This window comes from Eublepharis macularius, chromosome 17 (genome assembly GCF_028583425.1).
Source record: "Eublepharis macularius isolate TG4126 chromosome 17, MPM_Emac_v1.0, whole genome shotgun sequence".
NCBI lineage: Eukaryota > Metazoa > Chordata > Lepidosauria > Squamata > Eublepharidae > Eublepharis > Eublepharis macularius.
The window spans coordinates 19,210,195-19,229,593 of record NC_072806.1 but is presented as its reverse complement, the minus strand read 5'-3'; the positions used below and the strand labels follow the sequence as shown (position 1 = coordinate 19,229,593).

Below are 19,399 nucleotides of genomic sequence, written 5' to 3'. Positions count from 1 at the left end.
TGACTTTGGAAAGCTCCTGCCCTGGCAACCTTGTTTCAGGCGAGCAGCCGTGTTGGTCTGTAGCAGAAGAGCAAGATCCGGGTCTAGTAGCACCTTAAAGACCAATGGATTTCCAGGCTAGGAGCTTTGGAGAGGCAGAACTCCCTTTGTTAGGTACGAAATCCGGAAATCTTCAAGGTGCCACCGGACCCGAATCTTGCTCACCAGTCTTTCTGCCAAGCCGCAGCAAAGCACTTTGCACGTGTTGGGGGGGGGGCTGCCTCTTCCCGACGAGATCCCGAGCTTGGGCGCTGGGGGGAGCGCCAAGCCCTGCCTGGCGGGCTACGTGCCTTTCTCGGCGCCGCCCCCCGGGCCCGGGAGAAGGGCCGGGCTTGGCCTCGCCTCGCACGTTGGCTGCGCGGGGGTGGGGGGACCCGCTCTGGGCCCGCCCCCTCTCCCCCCGCCCCATTTCCCAGGGCTGCCGCGCAGTCGGCCTGGGCGAGTCCGCAGCCGGCGCAGCCCTGCCCCTTTCGCCGCCGAGCCCGGGAGGAGACGCCGCAGAGGCTGCAGCTGCCCGCGGGGGCCAGGCGGGGCGGCTGCATGAGGTTGATGCTGCTTTGCTGCACCTGGAGGGACGACCCCATGGGAGAGGACGAAGGTGGGTCCCGATCCGGCAGCGCACCCCCCCCGGTGCACCCCGCCCCTCCCCTCCCCTCCGAGGGGGCAAGTGGAGCTCGACCGCCCCCCCCACGCCCCCCCTCCGCACGCCCCCCAAGCTCGACCCTCTCCCACGCGTGACCTTGAGCCCCGCGAAGAGCTGCTCCGGCGGCGCCTGCTGCATTGCACGCCTTGCACACGCGGGCGCGCCTCGGACTTCGCGGGGGGGCCCTCCCCGGCGAAGCGGTGCCCTTGACGCGTCGGCAGGGACTGGGGAACGAGTTGTTCCTTTCCCCTTCCTCGCTGCAAGAGCCCCCGCCGTTCCCCACCCACACAGGGGGTCAGGCAGGGCTCGAGCTGGCCGCATCTGATTTTATTGGAACGGAGCGCGGCTTCCCTGAGCACGTGCAGAGTGCCTTTCCTCACCACGGACTAGCCACGCCACAGCCGCTTAGCTTCTTAGCCCGAGGGGATTGCTTTGCAGCCCGGATTGCTGCCCTGGGCTATTGCCCCGCAAGCGGAGCAGAAGCGCAGGACCCTGGCCGCTGGGAGCTGTCCAGGGTGCTGCCCTGTCTCTGGGTACGAGGAAGACCTGCGAAAGGAAGGGGGGGCAGAGAGACTTGTATTTCCCTTTTCCAGGTTTGTTAACGCTTTAGCATTTCCATTTAGGCGTTTGCTTTTAAGACTTTCGCTCTTATGATGGAGCTGGGTAAGAATTTAAAAAATTGCCGGTGGAGGGGGAGTAAGTTTTTCAAAGTCGCTAAGCCCTCTGCCCCCTTCCTATCACTCTTCTAGTCCTTTTGGATTCCACAACCCAAATAAGAGGGGTGGGAAATATGGGATCAACAAAGTTGGGGAAAGCCCAGAACCCTTAATAAGTGACATGCTTAGAGGCACCCTCTCGCCATTGCAATCAGCATTCCACGGTCAAAGGTTTGAGGGGTTTAAGCCCTGGCGGCTTAAATTCCATTCATCCATCTGCCCCAAGGTCACTAAGCTAATACCCCCAATCCTATGCTCTTCTCCTTGTTTCCCTGCCCTGTTTCCCCCGTGCTAGAGGGGTGAATCCATTTATTATAGAAAGCAGGAATCGATCCATTACCACCAGCCATAGAAAAAGAGGGCAGATGAACTTGGCATTCCTGGCCTCTGGGCACCCATGACAAGCTGGGTCTGCTGCTCTGGCTGAGTGGGTGTTCTAATTTCCACCCCACAGAGAAAGGGACCTCCCCTGTGGCTCTTTCACCTTGATGGGGAGCAGAGCAGCCATGGCTTTGTGTTACTAATAATTGAGATGATTGGCAAGGGAGGCAGAAATTGCTCCATGCATTTACAGAGATGATCCGTCTTTCGTCCCATTATGATGCCTCTGGACACTGGTCCAAAGAAAAGACAACCCTGGAGGGGTGGCGCAGTGTACGGGACAGACAAAAGCACCTCCAGAATTCTTGATTGCCCTGTTTGTTCCTGGGAACGTGCTCCCGAGTTTGAGCTGGTGGAGATCTTGCTGACTTGGCTGTCCAAGCAGAGCTGGCATTGACCCCTGATCTATGCCTTTTTTGTGCCCTCCAGGAAGTGACCTGCCAATATGTGCCAGTTGCAGCAACAGCATCTACGACGGTCAATACTTGCAGGCCTTGAACGCCGACTGGCATGCCGATTGCTTCAGGTAGGGCTGTCTGGGACGATCAGGAGGTTTGGGGGTCTGGCTGGTGTATTGAGCTGGATGGGGCAGTGGCCTCCTCCCTACCCTAAAGTTTGAAATATCAGAGCAGAGCAGTCTAGCGTAAGAACATCACAAGAGTCCCTTTGGATCAGACAAAAGATCCAGCAAGCCCAGTATCCTGTTTCCAGCAGTGGGCAGCCCTTTTCTTGCCTCCCCAGCACTGAATAATCAGAGATATACTGTGTCTGAACATGGGGGTTCCATTTAGCTATCATGTTTCCTCACTGCCAATTTTTGTAATCCTTTTTTATTTAAAAAAAAAGTCTTCTAATTTGATCGTTTCTGAATCCTGCTACTGTGAAAATGGATGGGGTCTTTTAAAAGCGGGCACACTGAGTTCTGTACCTCTGGTGCAGTGTTGTCTTAGTTTTTGTAATTTATATTGCAGACATACATACATTCTAGTGTTGGCTAACTGTCAGACGAATGCATGTGCACATCAGGTCAGCTGCCTGCCTTTCAAAAAAGCCTTTTAAAGGATAATGTGTGAGTCTTTGCATTTAGATGCCTCTATTTCACCTTCTTTTAAAAAAAGGATTCTATCTTTTTAAAAGAACAGCAGTGAACCTTGTCCAGAGAAGGAAGCTGTATTGGTGGCGTAACTGGCACGAGCCAATTGACGCTGTTTTAGAGCTGGCCTTTCCCCCCTTGTTCAAACTGAACTGCCAGAATTTCAGAGCTTGCTTTCAAATTGGGAGAGGAAAAATACATTTCTTTTGAATGCAGGAGGGCCCCTTTCAAACTACCATCATGGGTACTTCTGACTTCTCCTGAAATTCTTTAACTGATCCACATCACATCTGATTTAGGATTAAATTGAAAGTGGAGAGAGAAGATCCCACACGCTAGTGGGCTATGTGGTATCTGAAGAAGTGAGCTGTGACTCCCAAAAGTTCATACTCTACCACAAATTGTTAGTCTTATAAGTGCTACTGGACTCTTGCTCTTTTCTGCTACTAGTAAGCTGTGGCTTTGTATCGCATTGTGGCTTGGACCTGTGGCACCTGCTTGGATCTTGCTAGGGCTCAGTCAGTGGATTGTACCAGTGTGTGGGGGGGGGAGCATCTCAATCCTGGGGCAACTGGCACCTAGAGTTACCAACCTCCAGATGGGGCCTCAAGTTCTCCCAGCATTACAGCTGATCTCCAGACTACAGAGAGGAAACTGGAGCTTTGGAGGGCAGACTTTATGGCATCACATCTCCGCTGAGCTTTCTCCCCTCCCCAAATCCCCATCCCAGGCACTGCCCCCAAATCTCCAGGAATTTCTCAAGCCTGAGCTGGCAACTGTACTTGCACTCCTTAAAGCTTCCGTCTGAAAGACGTTTCCTGACTGTCATATTGCATGCCACCATCTTCCTACGAGGAACTGTTCCCAAAGGTCAGAACGGGACCTGATCTCAGACAGGGGTAAACCTGCCGAGAAGGCGTCAAGCCTTACTTTGCAGTCCTGCTCAGAGTTGCACCCTTGTGAATGAGCTTCCCTGTAGGTTAATCAGTTCAACTAGGTAGTGGTGACCGAGTTTAACCTGCCAGGGCAAATTTACATGGCGATTGCTTATTGGGAGCATGCTTGTTAAATCGGTTCTCCTGGGTTCCTAAAAGGAGAAAGACTTTTCTACAAAGAAGGAACTGTAGCATGTGAAGTGGTGCATGTGACTTGAATGTCTCAACACAGTACCAGTATATTGAGGGGGGGTTCTTTATTGTAACAAGCAGCAGTTCTGGGTGACTCATACAAGTGAGCCAAGCCAGAAGCTCCTGGGGATGGAGGATAGCCTCAAGCTTGGCTCAGTTGCTCAGGCCACCTGGAACTTGCTGCTCGGCTGAAAGTGAAGGCACATGCCAGATGTGCTGGAGATGCTCACTGCAGCACCTCAGCATTTTGATTAAGCTGTGTTTCCCTCCCCCTTTCCCACTTTGGCATGAGGATTAAAAAAAATATTGAGCTAATTTGAAGAGAGGGGACGATTCTGCTCCATATTTGCCAGGCTCTCTTTGCACGTCCAGCACGGAGCTGACTTGGAATGCACAACCCTGATTGTTTGGACCATGAGCTTCCTCTTTCTCCATCTTCTCTCGCCCACACAAAGTGGACTGAGAAGGGGCTGGCTGGAGTTAAAGCAGTCTCTAGCTGACATGTCCGCAGTGCTGTGGCAAACATCCTGAGCATGCTACCATTGTGCACTTGCGATGTCACAGGGTCCTGCAATGGAAGCATCGAGCTGCTATGTCCAGAGGCTGAAATTTCATGTGTGTTCTAGGCTGGGGGTTGGGAAGCCTCTGGGAGCACATGCCGGCTCAAGGGGGGATGCTCATGCTCTCGGCCATGGAAGCATGCACTCTCTGGCCCTTCCCTTGTGAGAGCTGCTCAAGCTGATCTCTGTGCATATCCGGAGGACAAAGCGTGACTCCCGGGGGACAAATTAGCCAGGGCCAATGATGTGCAGAGGCTGCGGTCGCAGCGGAAGTGCCGTGTGTCCCGTTGAGATTACAAAGCAGCTTCCTGCTTGGGGGCTGAAATAGGCTGTCAGAGGCCTGTGACGCTCAGCAGAGTAGAGTGAACAGGCGACAGGAAACATCAGTCTAGTCCTCTCGCTCAGGCAATTTGTCTCTTGGTGCTGTGGAGTCAGAGAAAAGAGCTGGAGTCCTTGGACGCGTGCGCTGGGCCCAGGCCTGCCTTGATGAGGCCAAGGAGGCTGTGCCGCCGGCCCTGCATTCGGGGGGGCCAGCGGGCAGGTGTCAGAGAGGGGATCCCGGCCAAGACGCTGACAGCGGTGCGCCAGAGTAGCCGTTACCTGGTTGCGGGTGCCAAGTAAGTCTCTGTTGGTGTTTGTACGGTCAGGGGGAAATGGGTTTGGCTCCCTGATTATACTTGGTAAAGGGTGTAATATGAGAGGCACCCCACGGAATCAGCCCACGGTGGATCAGTGCCCTGTTTCTAGCAACAGCCAGCAGGAGGTCCGTGTAGGAACTTGACAATTGGGGACAGAAGATTGCCTTGTTTGTTACCAGCATGGAGAGGGGCTGGTGGGTCAAAGCTGTTGACGAGAAGTGGGGAGAGGTATTCCCTGCAAAGCCTGAGTCTGTTTTCTTGGGTCTGAGACACACAATAACAAAACTGGTGGGTTAGGAGAGCATCATTGTTGCCTTTGATGTATACGCTTTTCCCATTATTGCCTTTGCCCTCAACAGGTTTTGTGAGTTTTGCAAAACAACCCTCCCACAAACCCTATAATTCCTGTTGGATGTACACACTGTGGGCAATCAATTCTTTATCAAATCTTCTTCTTTGCGACCGCATCCTCTCCCAAATCCTTCTGGAACCACTTTAGAATCTCTGGACTTTGGTGTCATTAAAAAAAAAATCTCAAAGTCTCAAAGGGGTTGCTGCACATGTTGTGCCAATGCATTCCATTTCGTCTTTGAACAGGTTTGGCAGGCTTTTGTTGTTTTGAAAACCTGCAGCACCTGTTTGACTCAAAGCGAAAGCGTGGCAAAAAGTCCCAGCAGGAAGCAGAACCATTTTCAGTTCCCTTGAAAACAATTGCCTGTTTCCAGCCGCAGAAAGCGTCTGGCCTTGCCCTCCATCGAAGCTGTTTGTTGTCAGCAAACCTTGAGTTCTTTAATTTTATGATTACCTTGCCGGTTGCAATGGCAGGGACCTGCTTACGTATGCAAGTGAAGCTCACCCTTCATTGTCCTTTCTTGAAAGTGCCGAACTTGCTTTTTTGAACTGTTTGGTGAAGGGCTACAGCTTGAGAAATCTTGTAGTGTTGTTATCTTGTCATTGGCCCTTTTTACACAGTAACGTCCACAAAACCCAGAGGTCTTATAAACTGCATTGCAGCTGTGAGACAGACAGGAAGAGGAAAGGAAGGGGGCTAGCATGGAGCAAATGTTTATCATTTCAAAGCCCAGAGTTTGGAAATCTGGTTGGTCTAAAGGTGCTATTGGCACTGGATCTTGAGTTTTATTTCTCTGGGGGATAGGACAAGGAGGTTTATCCAGAATCTTTGGGAAAGGAGGTGTTAAAGAGAAAGGACCTGAAGCAAACTGGTTTGGTAATTAGGCTGCACTTCTGTGGAGTATTTGTGAACTGCTGAATCCTTGCTTCTTTACACAATCTGTGACTAACCTGTGGAACTCACTGCCACAGAATATTACAATGACTACTGGCCTAAATGCTTTTTTTTTTGTTGAAAGATTAGATTTAAAAACAAACAGCATGGTACTTTGGTGTGTGCTGTAAGTCTCAGCAAGAAACACAGCCTCTATATTTAGCAAGCGCCTTCTTCTGACTGCTTAGGCTGGAAATTAACAGGGCATGACCAAGTTGGTGTAGTGGTTAGAGTATTGGACTAAAATGTGGGAGACCAAGGTCCAGATCCCCATTCCGCCATGGTAGCTTGCTGGGTGACCTTGGGCCAGTCACACACTCTGAGCCTAACCTACTTCGGGGGTCATTGTGAGGATAAAACAGAAGCAAGGAGAACAATTTTCTCCTCCCCATTGGAGAGAAAAGTGGAGTATAAATGAAGTCCCGGCATAAAAAAATATATATTCCTGGCTTGTGGCTGTCAAGAGACAGATTGCAGAGCTAGATGTTGTTTGGGCCCCGAATGGCGGTTCTGGAATTCCTTTGCTCATTGTTTTGGTGGCCCTTCTGTGAAAATGCAGAGGAGTTGACAGCAAATGTCACGTTTTGATTGCTGACGCTGTCTCCCATATGAAAGGGAAGGAGAGATGAAGAAGTGGGGTATGTTTCGGGTGACCCCAGCTATGGAACTGATCCCAGAAACTTTCCCAGGTGGCAGCTGGGAAGAAGGAAGGGCCTTTCCAAGCATGAACCTCCATATTCTGAGGCAGTATACCACTGGCAGAAATCAAGCGAGGCTGCCGCCCTTAAACCCTGCTTCTGTGCTGCTGCAGGCCTTTGGCTGCTCACCTTTTAGATGTTGCACTAGAAAGCCTGATGCAGAGCTCTCCTGATCCCATCCCTACATACTAATCTACCCTTGTTGATCAGCTGTTTCTGTGTGCTTTGTACGGGAATGGGGCTTACTAGCCTCCCCAGTATTTCTGAGCCCTTAATTCCCTGGGTGCAGCTTTCATGCTCAGGTTTGTGCAGGGATTGGCTACCGCTTCTGCTTTTTAGTGTACCAAAGACAGGAGCCCAGAACAGGGGAAGCGGCAACACAAGCGTTAACACAGGCTGCTTTTTGATTGGCCACTTCCCTCCCGCTGGAGTTTGAGCAGGGAAGTTCCGCAAGGGTGATGTAATGGGGTGGCCCCTGGATGATGTCATCGCAGCTTGGCATTCCCCTCCCAGCACCAAAGAGGGGGGTGTTCAACGTGCTCAAAGTGTGGAGGGGCTGGGCTGAACATTTCCCGCACATCTGGTCCATAGTTTCATCCCCAGCACAGCCTCCCTCCCTCCCTCCCTCTGGTGGGAAGGACAGGGGTCCCTTTGCCCCTTACAAGGTTTCTTTAATAGGGGGAGGGCTGGCAAGGATGGTCGCTTGGGCTGCAACACTGGTTTGCTGCTTCAGAAAGCATGCCACATCCACAATAAAGCAGCATAATCTTAAGGTCAGCTCGGACGCCCACAGCTCACGTCCTCTAATATTCTTTAAAATATTGATTATCTGCACACTCCATCTAAAACTGCCCGAGGCAACTCGCACAACTGATAAAACACAAAGGGGAATTGCAGAATTTCCCTCCCCCCAAACGCATGGTATCTCCTTTTGCACAAGCTGTGGTGTCGGCGCATTTGTGTACGTGTAGCAGCCAAAGCCAGGGCAGCCGCTACCTGGCGAGCTCTCCCTGGAAATTTTATTGAGGCAGTAGGAGCAGAGAGGAGGGGGAGAGCGCTTTGTGTGGGTCTCAGACAGGCCCCTGCGATGTGAATCCTTTGCAGCCCAAGAGGCCGAGAGAACCAGTGGTGCAGGCCGAGTCACATGGAATACCTCCACGCAGAGCCGCTGCAAGCTGGCGGACTCCTTCCCCGCTTCTTCACTTGGCCAGCCAGCATGCACGGGGTGTGGGGGGGGGGCGGGCAGGCTCCAGACAATGGGAAGCGTGGCTGATTCTCCCCCTCCCTGCTCCGAGCACCTGCGTGACTGGCGGAAATGGAAATCAGCAGAGCCACTGCATTGTGGTGAATCAGAAGCTCCACCAGCGGTTCAGACAAACACAACTGTCTCCTCCTTCCTCTGCAGAATTGTTGAGAAAGTTTCCCCAAGGAAATGGTGGTGAGCAAGCTGGCCTTTAGGTGCTAAGATTGTTGGGGGGCAGGTTTCTCCCTGATTCTGGCTTACAAGTGCAGAGGAGTTGCTCATAGCTTTCTCAATGTTTCCTGTTCTGCAGTTTTTTTCTTCACCAAAATGTGTGATTATAATGTGTTGCAGGAGGCCCACTATGCTCCTTTGAAAACGACAGATATTTTTTCCATGCACAGAAATTGCTACGGTGTTAGAATTGTTTGATACCCACCTCCCCCCAAATACAATCACAATATGGAATTATCCATGTTCAGAAAGTCAGGAGAATTCTGAGGATACCATGGAGAGCCAGAAAGACAACGAAGTGGGTTGCTAGATCAAATCAAGCCTGAATTCTCCCTAGAAGCTAAAATGACAAGACTGAGGCTATCGTACTTTGGTCACATCATGAAAAGACAAGACTCTGGAAAAGTCAATAATGCTAGGAAAAGTGGAAGGCAGCAGGAAAAGAGGAAGACCTAAAGCGAGATGGCTTGACTCAATGAAGGATGCCACGTCCTCCAGTTTGCAGGATCTGAGCAACTCTGTTAATGATAGGACATTTTGGAGGTCTTTCCTTCATAGGGTCACCATAGGTCGGAGGCGACTTGATGGCACATAACACACACACAGAGAGAAAGTCCTACGTTCAGTTCTGGGCATCACCAGTCAAAACGACTTTAGGGAGCAAGGCTGGGAAGGATCTCTAGAGATTTGCTGCTAGTCGGAAGAGATTGTACTGGGTTTGAAGGATGGGACTGGCTTTAACTTGGCATTACACAGCTATTTGGCACTGCCACTGGCTGAACCGACAGCAGCCTTTGACTGATGCCAGGTCATGTAATGGCAAAACCTATATCAGTGCAGGCCCCAGAGATCAGGTTGTTTCTGTTTAAGATTGTCTTTGGCATCTAATATTGGTTGTCAGTCTTCCCCTAGGGCAGGACAAATACTATACTGGCTTTTGTTTCTAGGTTAAAGGTCTGTCTCCACCATCACCTGGTTCACCCCTAGCTTTCATAGCTAGAGTTCCAGGAAAGACCAATGGTATCTCCTAGGCACCTGCCGTCTCATGGAAGCTGGAAGCCTGGGGTGGTTCGGAATGTGCCATTTGACACCAGAGTGTAAGCAGAGCATTCAAGGACAAAAAGAAATGCTGAAGAGAAGCAAATCTTTGCATGTGGCCCTTTTTCAAAAGCAGAGCGACACCTGAGCTGGGCCTATCCTGTTCAGGAGCTGCAGTAGCAGCCCACTCTAGGCTTTGGAGCAAAACATGGCCGCTATTTTGACAGAATAATAAGGCACCTCAAGAGCAAGTGGCGCTTTGCACTTGGCAGCTCTAATTTTGCAGAGCTATGGAACTGGGCGGCCTCAGATTTTGGCTGCCTGCAGTGAAGGGCCCAACACAGCTGAATGGGTTTGATGGGTAGATTAATCAACTCAAGGTCTAGTTGATTAATTTGTGAAGGCCAGTCTGACTTGGTTGGCTTACGAGCCAGGTGCGATCTTGCTTAAGTTTTGAGCCTATGTCAGTTCTGATGAGTCTCTGCAGTTTGGAATGGACAGGAGAGAGATTCCAACCAGTCTTTCCTTCCCACAAGGACCTTTACAGTGCAATCCTAAAGAGAGTTACTCCAGTCTAAGCTCATTGATTTCAACGGGTTTAGACTGGAGTAACTTCTTAGGATTGCACTGTTAGTTTATTAAATTCTGACTTCTCACTTCCGTCAATATTTTTAAAAAGCTCCTCAATTGAGTTTTTTAGTAAATATAATCAGTCCGTTGAATGTTATCGATTGACTGTAGATTAAAAGGCACTGGATTAATCAACTAAAAAATCTTGAATTGATTGGGATCTCTGGACATGATTCCCCCCAAAAGACAAGATTTTGGGCTTGATCTTTAACTGGAGTGGCTTGGGGTGGTGGGATGAGAAGACCTTTTTGATAAATGCATAGCCGCACGGCTTAATTTGAACAAAGAGCTCACGAGTGTTAAAGTGACATCTGGGAATATGTGAATGGCTAACCTCAAAGCATGTGCAGAGTGCATTTCCTGGCACTTCTGAGTCACTGGCTTGCCACTGATATCTCCAGGGTAGTGGTAAAAGATTCCCAATAGCTTTACACCTTCAAGAGCATTTTTTAGAAATTAGCCACTGGATCTTTGTAGTCACATTCCGTTATGCTATGCAAAGTTGAATACAATTTAGAAACTTCCAACTCTCATTTTATCTCCGTGTGTGTGTGTGTGTGTGTGTGTGTAAGGAACTGAGGCTCAGAGCAAGAGTAATCTCAGGTTAAATCTACACACTGTATTCATTAAAATATTTTTACCTTCTCTTTTTTGGTATGAAATAATCTTCAATCTGTTGACAGCGCTACTCCCAAAGGAGCTGACATCCGGACAGTTTCTAGTTGAAAAACACAACTGAAAACATCAAATTATGCAAGATTGTGAAGCCACTAGATGAGTCAGGAAAACTCTAAAGGGGGGGGGAATGATTTTGCAAATAACCAGCCCAGCAGAATTCGCAGCACTCCAAAGAATAAAATCCACCTTCATTATACTCATAATGAGTAGTTCATTTCTCACTGCCTGGGAGTTGAAATGAGCTGATCAAGGGCAATGGTGTGCGTGGAGGGTCAGTTGTTGCATATGAGAGATAAACATGCATATTTAAATTCCTTTAAAGTTCCCTAACGTTCTGGATTGTGCTCAACTTTATATAGGATGAGGCAATGTGGTATAGAGTGCCAGACTGGGTCATTTCGTAGAAAAAGAGCTGGAGGAACACATTAGCATAACTCATTAGCATATGCCACGCCTCTTGCCATCACTGGAAGTGTGTCATTAGTATAACTGATTTGCATATGCCACACCCCCTGACATCACCTATTCTGGCTGTTTTGGACCCAATCCTGGCCGTTTAGGGCCAAAATTGGGCCCAAAATGGCAAAAAGGGACTGAAAATGGCTGGGAAAGGGCTCAAAATGGTCAGGATTGGGCCACTGATGAGCGGGAGAGTGATCCACCACCCGTCAGAGGCCCAAACTGGGCCGTTTTGGCCCCAATCCAAGCCGAAACGGGCCCAAAATGGACGAGAGTCAGGTGGGCGGAGCCACCTGACATGTGACTTGTTTGGGGACCTGCCAGAACTGCGTTCTTGTGTGTTCCCCCTCGAAATGAGCCCTGGTAAGAACATTTCCATAATGCCATAGGGTAAATAAATACAGACATACCATCATATCCCCTCCTATGTGATTGTTTTAAGTAGAGATGCTAGGTATCGAACCAGGGACCTTCTGCATGCAAAGCAGAGACTCTACCACTAAGCCACAGCTCCATCCCAAAGGGTCTCTCTGGTAACCTTCTCAAAGAGCTACAGTTCCAGACATTTTGTGTTGGAAAGTGGAGCGGTTAAATCAGTTTATATTTGTAGTACAGTCATGTCCTTTGCTCCTCTGAAATACAGTGTCGATTTTTTAAACTCTGAACTTTGTCCCTGTGGCCTCTGCATTCTGGTGACTTAAAGCTGCCTGTAAGGGGATGGTCATGGCGTGGGAGGGTAAATAGTGTCTTCGCAACAGGCTGTCTCCAAACAGGAAGTGAATCTGGCACGTCATTTTGTTTTTCCCTTCGGAGAAACCCCCACCAGCCGTTAGCCAAGATGTATCTGCTTCCTCCCATGCAGCCTCCTCGTGAGCAGGGCAGAAAGGGCATGCCTCGCCTCTGTGGTTTGTGCCTAGCATCTGGTTTTCGGACATGCACTGCCCCTGAATATGGAGGCTCCCCTTAGCCCTCCTAGGCCTGTCCTGTGTGAATGTGGCTGAAACTTTTTTTCTGAAGCCCTTGGAGCGAACAGCCATCGCCGCATCCTGTGGCAGTGAATCCCACAAGTTAATTATAGATTTGTATGAAGAAGGGCTTCCGTTTTTGTCTGGACCACAGGCAGTGGTTCCTCTGAATGCGCAGGTGCTGGGAGCAGCCATCGGAGCAAAGACTGTTGCCTTCCTGCCCTGCTTTGAAGTATCTACCTATCCACTGTCAGAAACAGGATGCTGGGCTAGGTTGGAGCCTTGGCCCGACCCATTAAGGACTCTTCTGATGTCTTTCCCCATATCTCAGAAGGGTATCAACACCCTGGGGATTGGGGCAGGGGTTTTTCCGAACACTGAATTCCCAGAAGCCACATAGAGGGTCTGTGGGCAACCAGTATCAGTCACCCCGTTTCAGAAAAAGCAGTTTGTGCCACATTGTCTTAGAGGGGGGAGAGGTCTTTCTCGCAAGTGATCCTGAAGCGGGGGAGTTCTGCTTTCCCCTTCTTGGAGATCAAGAGGATACAACGCTGCAATCGCTCAGACGGATCTCCAACCTTTTGCAAGACAGGAAATGCACTGGAGATACGACTGTGGGGAAACCCTGCTGTGGTTTCCCTCACCTCTCCGGTTCAGGTGGTATCCAGACATAACAGATGGGTGCTGAGTCCCACAGCCTTGTGTCATCGCCTTCCCTCTGTTTGTTGCAGCAAGAAATTGGGACACTTTCCTATCAGTGATGGGGCTTTTCAGTAAAAAAAAAAAACACCCAAAGCATTAAGGAGTCACATGACAGAGGATTATGAAATTATGAATGGGGTGGAGGAAATGGAGCAAGAGATATTTTTGTCTCTGTCTATCATATCAGAGCTCAGCTCCAATGAAACTGAAATGCAGACGGTCCAGGAAAAAGAATCTTCACATAAGGTGTAATTAACTTGGTGGAACTCTTGATCGCAGGTTAAGATTAGATGGCTTAAAAAAAATATTTGTTTGTTTGTTTTGATTTCTATTCCGCCCTCCCCACATTAGCAGACTCAGGGCGGATTACATTTATGCACGTTAAAAATTTTCAGTTAAAAACACAATAAATACAATACAAATATTTAAAATACAGCACAGCACAAAATTAATTCAGTTTAACCATTTCCACAGTCACTAAAATTTCTTTGGAGGTGGATGTTTTGATAGGGAGGGGTCCATTCTACCCTATTGGCAACTGCCAGGCCTGATGGGTAAACAGAACCTCCATGTTTAGAGGCAGTGTACCCCTGAACACCAGTTGCGGCCGAGGCAACAATGGGGGAGGGCTTCGGCCTCTGTGAGCTCCTTGAGGGCCTTTGGGGACATCTGGCTGACCACTGCCAGAAAGAAGATGCTGAGCTAGGTGAGCCCGTGGCCTGACCCAGCAGGGCTCTGCTTACGTTCATAAATATATACTATAATGTCATCCACCTTGAGTCTCAGTGAGAAAGGCAGACTATAAATGACAAAGAAATAAATATTAATAATGACAATAATAATAACTAGTTAGTAATGCTTAGCATGAACATAACACTTTCAGGGTTTGAAGTGCTTCACCTTCATTATCTTGCTGTAACCTTTACAACAACCCTGTCGGGTAGGCCAGTGTTATTCTGCCTGTGTGGGAAAGGCTGAGTGACTGAGCTGAAGCTGTTTAGTGAGTTTGTGACAGGGGCCACATTGGACCCGGAACTTCCCAGACCCTGGCTTGTCCCCTTCCGGTGCCACCCTCAGCGGAGTTACACCGTTCTGAGGCCACTGAAGTCAGTGGGCTTAGCAGAGTGTAACTCTGCTTACCGTGGCACCGTTTAGTTACCGTGTTATATCACCTCCTGCATAAAATGTGGGGGAACTGTGTGTCTATAAGTACACAGCTTCCCAATGTATATATCTGGCGCATGCCCCCAAGCATTTGGCAATGTGCCTGCCGTCCCACTGCAAGGGCTGCTGCTGTATCCACAGTGTTGTCTTAATGGTAACTCTGCCGAAAACAGCAGTGGAGCATGCAGGGATTGATGTACAGGAAGTGAAGAAGCATCATGTGACTATTAGGGTAGGCAAAACCTTGTGCTAGATCGGTCTGCGGCAATATGACCATTCCTTAGGCTGCAGCTTTGGAAAAGTTGGTTGTGGGCTTGCTAGTCTGGCAAATGGAGCGCCGTCTGCTCCGTAGGAGTCCTGAAGTCTGAGGGTTTGCTCTCTCTCTCGGTGCGCCTGCAGGTGCTGCGAATGCGGAGCCTCGCTCTCGCATCAGTACTACGAGAAGGATGGCCGTCTCTACTGCAAGAAGGACTACTGGGCTCAGTTTGGAGAGCTGTGCCACGGGTGCTCGGAACAGATTGCCAAAGGGCTCGTCATGGTACGTGTGTCTGGAAGAGGGAAGGAGACCTTCCCCCTAGATGGACCAGGTCATGCAACTTGGCTCGATTGCACAAGTTGCTTGGGAGCTTTTGGGAACAGCTGCCCTCTCTGTGTGGCCTTAGGTGTCATGACCCCCTGTGCAGATCTGTGTGGTAATTGGAGGTGGAGGGATGCTGCTTGATTTCAGCATATAATTAAAAGAATCAGAAGTGGTGACTGTTACAGGATTGGGACAGTTTACAATGCAGGTTTGGTGTGGGGGGGGGCAGGGGGGCTGAAAGCTTGACCCCTGCACCCATGTTTCAAACTAACTCCCTGCAAACGAACACATTATAGAGAAAAGTTAACCCAGGCTGCCTTTCCTTAGCATGTTCATTTTATATGGAAGGAGGGTAGTTTTGCTTGGGAGGGCATTTAAATGGGATTTCCCACCCACTCCCTTGCATTGGTATAGTCTAGCAATAGTTTGAACATGTGAGTCTGCTGACCGTATGTTTCGGCTCTCAGCTGTTCTGCAGGCTCTTCCCACTCTCTGCCCACAGAAGCAGACCGAAGGGCCCACATCAGCTGCAGGGCTTGAGAAATATGCCCTGGAGCACCCACCGGGCTCAGATGTCTGTCTCCTTTCCAGGTGGCCGGAGATCAGAAGTACCACCCCGAGTGCTTCAGCTGCCTGAACTGCCAGACGTTCATTGGCGATGGAGATACATATGCGTTGGTGGAACGCTCCAAGCTCTACTGGTAAGGGGGGAGCACTTGTGATAACGATAGCCCAGCTGGGTCAGGGAGGCCTTTTGGACCCCTCTAGTGGGGAGGCAAAGAGATCCAGTTGACTTTTATTATCAAGGGCCGGAACACTGAGCTGTACAAATCTCAATGTTCATGCAATGGGATCTTTCCATGCATTTTTCAGCATTAAAAAGCAGGTGCATAGAATAGGATTTGGATTTGGGGGCATGGCTCTAGGGCATGGAGGGACAGCGAATCCTTCTCCCTGAACTGTTTCCCCAGTACTCCATCTTCTTCCTTACGAGGGCTAATAGTGCTGATTTCAGCTGATGAAACAATGCAAGGAGGAAAGATTAACTCTCCGCAGCACAGACCCCCATCACCTCTCCTTCTCCTCCCGCTGCTTTTTATCCATAAAAATCACCCAAGGGATGACTCCCCCACCTGATACGCAGTCTGTCCTTGAGAGGCCGGTGGTGTCTTCCCATATTGCACAACACTTTCTCCCCAGGGGACAAGTTCCAGAATGGGAGTCAGGTGGGTCTGTGGGAGTAATCGCAAAAGAAAGTCCTGCGTCCCATTAGGTGGATCATCAGATATTTTGTCGGGTCAGCGACTGCGGGCTACTTAGATGCACAGTGAGAGGTCAGGCACCTGACCTTCACCAGGTGTGAGTCCAGATGGCAGTTCTGAAGGGAATTGGAAATGCACGGCACCAACTCCAGCCAGACACTGCAGTCTTTACAAAACAGGGGGATTCAGTTCCCCCTTCCGCTGGTCTGTGCCCATTGCATGGTAGGATGCAAGCCGGACGTTTGTGCATTGTACCAATGATATAAATCACCCAATAGCTTCTTATGTAAAGGCAAATGAGAGTAAATGACCTTAGAAGGAGGAGCTCCAGAACAGCCAGTCAAGTGAGATTCCTATGATAAAGGTAAAGGGCGGACATGCCTTAAGTCTTAGATGCCTCCACTGCATCAGACCAGTGCCGCTCTAATTTTGTCAGTGAACCCTGACTCTTTCTGTCTGTTGGCATATTGTTTTGCTCTCAATTGCAACTGGAAATACATTAACAGTGTAATCCTAAGAAGAGGTACTCCAGTCTAAGCCCATTAATTTCAGTGCACTTAGACTGGAATAACTCGTTTTAAGATTGCACTGTAAACTCGGCAGTCCCAGAAGAGCAAGATTTCAGTCCACTAGCACTTTAAAGACTAATAGGATTTCCAGGGTATCAAGAGTCTAAGCTCTCTGTCTGAAACACGAAGCAGGGAGAGTCAAATTGACTCTTGAAAGCTCACACCTTGGAAATCTTGTTGGTCTTTAAGGTGCTACTGGACTGTAAACTTGCTCTTCTACTGCAGACCAACACAGCTACCATCCCGAAATTCCCAGAACAGTAAATCATGCAGAGGCACAGGAATTCATCCCCTCTGCGGCCCCTGTAATGGGAATGCATCTGTCCCTTGTGATGCAGAGAGACAGCTACGCTTCCTGCTACCAGAGGGAACGTATCTATGGCTTTTAATTATCAAAACAGTTTTGTTTCCTGCATCACTCAGAGAATTCTCAAAATGTAATTACACATCCCAGCACAGTGTTTGGAAGTGACAGCCATCGCTTTCCCCCCTGCCCCCTTTCTTCTAGCGGGCACTGTTATTACCAGATGGTGGTAACGCCAGTGATGGACCAGCTGCTGCCAGAGTCACCAGGTATCCGGATCCCGCACACGGTCACCCTCGTCTCCATCCCAGCCTGTTCCGACGGTAGACGTGGCTTCTCGGTTTCCATTGACCAGCACAACGGTTCTGAGCACCCCCATACTGTGCGAGTCCGAGAGTGAGTACGATCAATCGGACTGCAGTGGGACTCGTTCTTGTTCAAGAGAAATGGAACTTCCTAGATCATTTACCCCAGTAGACTGCAAGGGTTTTCTGTTCCGAAACAGTGAAAGCGGGCGGTTGCACGGCAACAAACTGAAAATAACATTGGTTGTTGTGGGTTTTCCGGGCTGTATTGCCATGGTCTTGGCATTGTAGTTCCTGACGTTTCGCCAGCAGCTGTGGCTGGCATCTTCAGAGGTGTAGCACCAAAAGATAGAGATCTCTCAGTGTCATGAAAATAACATTATTTGCAATTATTTGGGCAGAAGCCAATATTTGCCGCTTTTCCAAATTCACCAACCTTCCAGTTTCACATGCAACAATTCTTAATCTGTACATGAAATTGGATAGGTACAATTAGAAATTCATACCCTTGTGTGCAAGTACCTTTTAAATGTTTTATTGATTGTTTTGATATGCTTCAAACATAACATCTTTTAAACTGGCAAATGCTAAATGCCATTTTATATCTATCAAATATTTGAGAAAGTCCATTGTTACACTAAAAAATATGTACAGTGGCACATCAACTCACAAATGCAGTCAAATACTGAAATTGAATAGTATTGGATGTTATTTTCAGTAAGTTATCTCGAGTGAGACTATTCATAGAAGTTTATTCTATGAATACTCTCACATTTCTATCCCACCTTACTTTCTTGGATTCAAGGCTACTTGCATAAATATTATGAGCAGGGCTCATTTCAAGGGGGAACATGCAGGAACGCAGTTCTGGCAGTTCCCCAAAGAGGTCACATGTCAGGTGGCACCGCCCACCTGACTCGGCCATTTTGGGCCCGTTTCATCCTGGATTGGGGACGAAATGGCCTGGATCAGGCCTCTGACAGATGGTGGATCACTCTCCTGTTCAGCAGCCGCCCAATCCTGACCAGTTTGGGCCCCTTTGTGGCCATTTCAGCCCCTTTTTGCCATTTTGGGCCCAATTTTGTTCCTGAATGGCCAGGATTGGGTCCAAAACAGCCAGAATAGGTGATGTCAGGGGGTGGGGCATATGCAAATCAGTTATGCTAATAGAACATTTCAAGTGATGTCAAGGGGCGTGGCATATGCTAATGAGTTATGCTAACGAGTTCCTCCAGCTCTTTTTCTAGGAAATTACCTCTGATTATCAGTATTCGTAGAACATTCAGCAGCAGATTGATAGCAGGAGAGGGAATTTGAGGGAGTAAACACACTTCCAGTTCTGGAGTGGCACAATGTGGTCTAGGTTGCCTTGATTGGTCATGGAGTGGAACCGGGAAGCTGGTAAAGAGGTGATCATGCCACACAATCATCCCATCCGAGGCATTCAGGGTAGTACACATAGTTTTCCTTTCCCTATTTTATCCTCACAAGAACTCTGTGAGGGAGGTTAGTCTGAGAGCAGGACCACAAGTGACGCCTGACACAGGTTGGACACTTGCCAGCTTCCCTCAAGTTTTGATGGGAAATGTAGGCAGCTTGGCGGAATGTTGGACAAGTGACAGTTGAAAAGTCCATTGGACAGCAGTCAGAGAGTCAAGCTGCAAGACCAGGATGCCTACATTTCCCATCAAAACTTGAGGGAAGCTGACTAGCGTCCAACCTGAGTCAGGCGTCACTTGTGGTCCCGCTCTGAGAAAGTGTGACTGTCCCAAGGTCACCTGGCAAGCTTCCATAGCCGAGTCAGAGTTTGAACCTGGATGTCCCACTTTCTAGTCCAACACTCTACCAACCACACCACACTGGCCTCTCAGTCTCCCCCTTTCCTTACATTAGGAGCTATAAAGCGTAAGTTGGTCTTCTGGGATTTGGTTTGGGAAATGAATGTCCTTGTATGCAGAATGCAAAAACCAGGGCTTTTTTTCAGCAGGAACGTGGTGGAACAGAGTTCCAGAACCTCTTGAAAATGGTCACATGGCTGGTGGCCCCGCCCCCTAATCTCCAGACAGAGGGGAGTTGAGATTGCCCTCCA

General features: G+C 49.2%; 1 protein-coding gene across 2 annotated transcripts in view; it reads left to right on the top strand.

The window, feature by feature from the left end:
* The first annotated feature begins 573 nt into the window (after positions 1–573).
* Positions 574–19,399, top strand: part of LIMK1 (LIM domain kinase 1) — a 35,958-nt gene continuing 17,132 nt past the window's right edge. Inside the window, exons 1-5 of one of the 2 annotated variants that reach the window (XM_055001981.1) lie at positions 574–637; positions 2,209–2,305; positions 14,690–14,828; positions 15,462–15,571; positions 17,210–17,401. In XM_055001981.1, the coding sequence (XP_054857956.1) occupies positions 580–637; positions 2,209–2,305; positions 14,690–14,828; positions 15,462–15,571; positions 17,210–17,401 (596 nt within the window). In that variant the 5' untranslated portion in view covers positions 574–579. Of the gene's footprint in view, positions 638–2,208; positions 2,306–5,032; positions 5,177–14,689; positions 14,829–15,461; positions 15,572–17,209; positions 17,402–19,399 lie in introns of those variants that run through there. The other variant, XM_055001983.1, reaches the window with a different exon arrangement.